The following is a 6421-nucleotide window of genomic DNA, read 5'->3' as shown; positions in this document are numbered from 1 at the left end:
GTGGAGACCAGGCCTGCAGGGGATGGAACCTTCCAGAAGTGGGCAGCTGTGGTGGTGCCTTCTGGAGAGGAGCAGAGATACACGTGCCATGTGCAACACGAAGGGCTGCCCCAGCCCCTCACCCTGAGATGGGGTAAGGAGTGAGACGGGGTAAGGAAGGGAATGAGGGGTCGCGTCTCTTCTCAGGGAAAGCAGGAGCCCTTCTGCAGACTCAGGGCTGAGGCCTGGGGTCAGGGGCCCTCACCTTCCTCTTCTTTCCCAGAGCCATCTTCCCAGTCCATCATCCCCATCGTGGGCATCGTTGCTGGCCTGGCTGTCCTAGCAGTTGTGGTCACTGGAGCTGTGGTTGCTGCTGTGATGTGGAGGAGGAAGAGCTCAGGTAGAGAAGGGGTGAGCAGCGGAGTCTGAGTTTTCTTGTCCCACTGGGGATTGCAAGCCCCAGGTAAAAGTGTGTCCTGCCTCGTTACTGGGAAGCACCATCCACACACACAGGCCTACCCAGCCTGGGCCCTGTGTGCCAGCTCTTACTCATTTGTAAAGCACTTGTGAAAACGAAGGACAGATTCTTCACTTCAATGATTGTGGTGGTGGGGATCTGATTCCCAGCAGTCACAAATCACAGGGGAAGGTCTCTGCTGATGACAGACCTCAGGAGGGCAGTTGGTCCAGGACCCACATCTGCTTTCTTCATATTTCCTGATGAAGTAAATGTGTAATCTGCAGTTACACATTTCTGGAAACTTCTCTGGGGTCAACGACTAGGACGTTGCTCTAGGACCTTATGGCCCTGGCACCTTTCTGGCCTCTCACAGGACATTTTCTTCCCACAGATAGAAACAGAGGGAGCTACTCTCAGCCTGCAAGTAAGTGTGAAGGAGGCTGATCCCTGAGATTGTTACGGTATTGGTCAGGAGCCCATGAGGGAGCTCACCCACCCCACAGTTCCTCTAGCCACATCTGTGGGCTCTGCCCAGGTCCTGTTTTTGTTCCACCCCAATCATTGACAGTGCCCAGGGCTCTGGTGTGTCTCTCACAGCTAATAAAGGTGACACTCCAGGGCAGGGGCCCTGATGTGAGTGGGGTGTTGGGAGGAACAGAGGGGACTCAGCTGTGCTATGGGGTTTCTTTGACTTGGATGTCTTGAGCATGAAATGGGCTGTTTAGAGTGTGACCCATCACTGTGACTGATATGAATTTGTTTATGAATATTTTCTTTATAGTGTGAGACAGCTGCCTTGTGTGGGACTGAGAAGCAAGATTTGTTCATGCCTTACTTTTGTGACTTCAAGAAGCCTGAATTCTCTTTCTGCAAAGGTGTCCAAATGTGTCTTCACCCCTGTTAGCATAATGTGAGGAGGTGGGGAGACCAGCCTACCCCCATGTCCACCATGACCCCCTTCCCCGCACTACCCCGTGTTTCCACCCAATTACCTTTCCTGTTCCAGAGACACTGGGGCTTGGATGTCTTTATCTCTGTCTCAACTTCATGGTGTACTGAGCTGCAACTTCCTGCTTCCCTATTAAAATTAGAATCTGCGTATAAATTTATTTCTTTAAATTCTTGCCATGAGAGGTTGATGAGTTAATTAGAGGAGGAGATTACTAACATTTGAGAGACAAAATAAATGGAAGACCTGAGAACCTTCCAGAGTCTATGTTTCCTGTGCTGATCTGCTGCAGGGCAGAAGAGTAAATGGGGCTGTGCCCGGTGGGTACTCAGGCCACTGTGGGCTTTATCTGGTCACTGCTCAGCCAGGTCATCTTTGCTGCTGTAGTGGCCTTGGTCCTACAGCAGAACCTTTCCCAGCAGGACCTGTGATCTCAGGGACTCAAATGTTATTTAGGGCAGTCCCTGCACACAGAAGTCCTTGTGGTATCAAGAGACTGATTTTTCAGACCTGTCCAGCACTTGCCCTCCTTCCAGGCTCCTTCCTGGATTGTATTTTCCATCTTTTCACCAGCCTTCTTATAGGAACCAGATTGTGACATTTGCAGAGAAGAGGGGTCCCATAGTTTCTCATCATAGTTAATTTTCTGTTGGAACTCCTCTTCTGCTCTCCTACTCTTCTTCCTGCCCCGAGTTGTAGTAATCCTAGCGCTGGCTCCAATCCAAACTCATGGATTTGTAAAGCAGAGTCTTAATTTAGATTCATATGTAGTTGGAAAACTGGACTTAAAAGCCTAAGATTATCTTTCCTAAAGAGAGAAATATGGTTGTGTGCTGCAGTGTGCAGGAGGGTTGGTGTGGGAGGCGGAATGAGGGGAGGGAGGACACTCAAACAGTACTGGTGACAAAAGCACCGGTGGCACTGATATCGGTGTGAGAGGATGTTGTGCTGTAGCTGCCACAAACAGCTGTAGCAGCCACAAAATAGCATTTGGCTTGAGGCTACATTAATAAAGACATTGCCTTTCGGATAGGGAGGTACTCCACGGTGAGCTTTCATTGAACTGACATTTGTTATCTGCTAGGTATATGACGGTTTTGCATTTTGGAAAACATCTTTAAACTAAAAACAGAAAAATTTCTGGCCTTGTGGCGCATATGTTCTAGAAAGAAGAGGCAGACGCAACTATAAGCAGAGTACGGAAGGCAAATTCTTGTGTTAGAAGGTGGCAAGTGCTGTGGAGTGAGTTATCCACAGTGTGGGCTGTGGGGACAGGGAAGGTGGCTGTTGTACTATGTAGTCAGTATGGGCCTTGTTGCAAATGTGACCTGCAAGGAAAGACTTTTTTTTCACAGTTGGCAGAGCTAACTGTGGCTTTAATTTGGGGAAAAAAAAAAGAAAGAAAAGAAAGAAAGAAAGGAAGAGAGAGAGAGAGAGAAAGAGAGAGAGAGAAAGAAGGAAGGAAGGAGGGAAGGAAGGAAGGAAGGAAGGAAGGAAGGAAGGAAAAGAAAGAGAAAGAAAGAAAAAGAAAGAAGAAAAAAACCATTTACTTTGTAGCTGAATGCATATGCAAGTGGGAGTACCCCAAGCAGTAAACTCCTGCCATGGGTGGGCTGAGGGCAAGGACTGAGCCTCAGGTGGGTCTCCTGTTCCCTATGCTCTCCTGCACAGCAGCCTCTCCTACAGGCCCTGGGGCAGTCACAGGATGGGGCAGGCTGGGAGTGGCTGCTGTGGCCACTCACTTAGGCAGGACATCCGAGGTCTTGGACATCAGCTTTCTATCCTGGGTCTCAATTTTCCTCATAACCACGACCCTGGAGTAGCTGGTATGGCTGAAGGAGCTGGAGCCCCTGCCAGAGCCAAATCTGGAGCCCAGGCTGTAGCTGAGGCCAGGCCTTGTGAGGGCCCCATAGGCCAAGCTCAGCCTACCTGAGTAGCCACTGGTGGTCTTCGTGTGGATGTTCATGTTCCAGCCAGCTTTCCCTGCCCTGCAGCAGCTTCCTGTAGGTGACGATCTCGATGTCCAGGCCTGCCTGATGTTCATCAGCTCCTGGTACTCGCGCAGCTGCTGCGCCATGTCCTGCTTTGCCCACTGCTGAGTGGCCTCCAGCACAGACAGCTTGGCTTCCTTAATGGCCAGCTCCCGATGCTGCTCTGCATCCGTGATGGCAGCCTGCAGGGAGGCCCACTGGTTTTTGAGGCTGTCAGTATCAGCCTGGAGCCAGCTGAGGTTCCAGGTCATCTCTGAGATCTCCGTCTTTGTGTGACACAAGTTGTCCAGTGCTTCCCAGCCAGCGCCTGCAGTTTTTCATACTTGAGCTGGTGCAGGCTCAGCCCCAGCCCAGCTTCAGTTGGTGATCTCTTCTTGCTGGGCCTCAACCTCAGCGATGATGCTGCCCATGTCCAGGGAGTGGCTGTTGTCCATGAACAGAACCACAGATGTGTCCGAGATCCGGGACTGCAGCCTGAGGAAGTTGATCCCGTCATTCAGCCCTTCCAGGCGAGACTCCTGCTGTACCTCATTTATGTTAGCTTCAGCCACATCCTTCTTGATGAGGACAAATTCATTCTCCTTCTCTGTATTAATATTGATCTTATCCTTGTACTAGTTCTTGAAGTCTTCCACCAGTACCTGTGTGTTGCCAAACTTCGCCTCCGGTTTCAGCTTCTCCTGGCCCATAGTGTGCAGCTGCTGCTGAATGTTGATGTAGCTCTCAATCATGCAGTCCATCTTCCTCTGAGTCATCTTCTGCTGCTTCAGGAGGCTCCACTTGTTCTCCAGGATTTTGTTCTATTGCTCCAGGAACTGCAACTTGTTGATGAAGGAGGCAAATTTGTTGTTGAGGGTCTAGATCTGGTCCCTCTCCTGGGTGCACATGGCCTGAATGTTGGGGTCCACCTCCAGCTTAAGGGGCCTCAGTAGGTTCTGGTTGACCATGATGGCTGTGATGCCCCCCCATACCAAGAGCCCCACCATAGCCTCCACCCAGACCCTTGCCATGCCCAAGCTACCCCAAAAGCTGCTGCCACTGCTGCCCACTTAGAAGAAGCTCAAGGAGCTGATGTGGGTACCAGGCCTACTTGTGTAGGAGCAGCTGCTGAAGGCCTGGGGGCCAGATTGGAATACTCTGTAGGACTTCTGTGTCACCCTAATGGACATGGTGGGGGCAAGTGGGCTGAGCCAGACAGAGATTCAAGAAGGAGCAGAGAAGCTTCTTCTAGGTCTTGAAGGACAATTTGAAGGACATGAGGAGATATCTAAGAGGATGCCTAGAAAAGTTCTTTCCAGGCAGGGGAGCCTCCCGTGAAAATGCACTAGGGCAGGAAGGTATCTGTCTTTTGGGAAGTGAGAAGAGTCCAGAAGGGCTGGACAGAGAGTGACTGAGATGAGGTCAGAGGTGTGGCCAGAGCAGGTAGGCCTGGAGAGTGTGGGCAGGGTTTTCACTTTTGCTCTGAGTGAGATGGTGAGTTACAGTACAGTTTTGAAAAGTGGGACATGGTAGGACTTACTCTTCAAAAGCTTCTCTCTGGCTGCCCTATTGAGAACAGAATTGAGAGGTGGGGGACAAGTGAGGCAGTAGAGAAAACAGTGGGAAAGGCATGTAGTATTTCAGGATAGAGACATCGGTTACCTTGACCTGGGTGTGACCAGTGAAAATAATGAGAAGTGATGGGATTCTGGATGCATCATAGCATTTGCTAATGGATTGTGTCTGTGTTCTGAGAAAGAAGAATCAAAGACAGCCATGGTTTTAGACTATGAGAGTAGATGGGTGGAGTTGCTGTCAGTGGAGACGGAGAGACTCTGGCAGGAGTATACAGGGGAGAGGGTATCTCAGGCATTCATTAGAGGAGATGTCTACAAGGAATGCAGGTGAGGAACCCAGATGGCTCTGCAGCTACAGCTTCATCATCAAATTACTCTCCTGCTTCCACACCCTTGATCCTCTGTATCTCAGAGCCAGAGCACCAATTTTATATATATATATATACACACACACACACACATATACACACACACACACACACATATACACACACACACACACTTTAAGTTCTAGGTTACATGTGCACAATGTGCATGTTTGTTACATAGGTATACCTGTGCCGTGTTGGTTTGCTGCACCCATCAACTCATCATTACATTAGGTATTTCTCCTAATGCTATCCCTCCCCCAGCCTCCCTCCCCCCGACAGGCCCTGGTGTGTGATGTTCCCCTCCCTGCGTCCATGTGTTCTCATTGTTCAACTGCCACTTATGAATGAGGACATGCGGTGTTTGGTTTTCTGTCCTTGTGATATTTTGCTGAGAATGATGGTTTCCAGCTTCATCCATGTCCCTGCAAAGGACATGAACTCATAGTTTTTTATGGCTGCATAGTATTCCATGGTGTATCCTCAGAGCACCAATTCTTTCCTGGGCTATCTGCACAGGTATGTGAAAGGGAGGTTATGATTTCCAATTTGTCATAATAAATCACAGATTAATATTGTTCTTTCTTGGATAATTAAGGGAATAATAAGATAATGGGTAACTAAAACACTTATTAAGAATACTACAATAATGAAAATATTTTGATAAATCTAAAAAAGGCAAGAAAAGAAAAATAATGGAGCAAATAAAAAGGTAATATTAGAAAACAGCAAATGACAAGGTGGACTTAAACCCAATCGGGGCAATAATGACATTAAAGATAGTGGACTCAAGCACCCCAATTATAAGATAAATAGTGCAGGGGGTAAAAATAAATAAATAAATAAACAAACAAGCAAATAAATAACCGTAGGCTATTTAGAAAAGACATACTATCAGTGGCAGATACAGAAAAGTTGAAAGTAAAAGGATAGAAAAGAAATACCAGACAAACATTCATGAAAAACCACATGGAGATGCCATTTAGAAAAACTACAGGACGTGAATCTCCTGAGACATAGAGTACATGTAGACAGCTTATAACATATCTGTTGTCTTTTTTTCAGAGACAAGGTCTTGCTCAGTTGCCCAGACTGAAATGCAGTGGTGATCATAGCTG

General features: G+C 48.2%; 1 protein-coding gene and 1 pseudogene across 2 annotated transcripts in view; one reads left to right on the top strand and one right to left on the bottom strand.

Moving 5' to 3' along the window:
- Positions 1–1261, top strand: part of LOC105513823 (mamu class I histocompatibility antigen, alpha chain F-like) — a 3063-nt gene extending 1802 nt beyond the window's left edge. The window contains exons 3-5 of one of the 2 annotated variants that reach the window (XM_011944852.1): positions 263–379; positions 831–863; positions 1221–1261. In XM_011944852.1, the coding sequence (XP_011800242.1) occupies positions 263–379; positions 831–863; positions 1221–1225 (155 nt within the window). In that variant the 3' untranslated portion in view covers positions 1226–1261. Of the gene's footprint in view, positions 1–262; positions 380–830 lie in introns of both variants that reach the window. The other variant, XM_011944851.1, reaches the window with a different exon arrangement.
- A 1865-nt stretch (positions 1262–3126) lies between these two features.
- LOC105513824 lies at positions 3127–4548 on the bottom strand (annotated as a pseudogene).
- Positions 4549–6421: the final 1873 nt, after the last annotated feature.

The sequence above is a fragment of the Colobus angolensis genome, unplaced genomic scaffold (assembly GCF_000951035.1).
Source record: "Colobus angolensis palliatus isolate OR3802 unplaced genomic scaffold, Cang.pa_1.0 Scaffold237, whole genome shotgun sequence".
Taxonomy (NCBI): Eukaryota; Metazoa; Chordata; class Mammalia; order Primates; family Cercopithecidae; genus Colobus; species Colobus angolensis.
The sequence above is the reverse complement of the archived record's forward strand: the minus strand, read 5'-3'. Positions and strand labels throughout refer to the sequence as shown.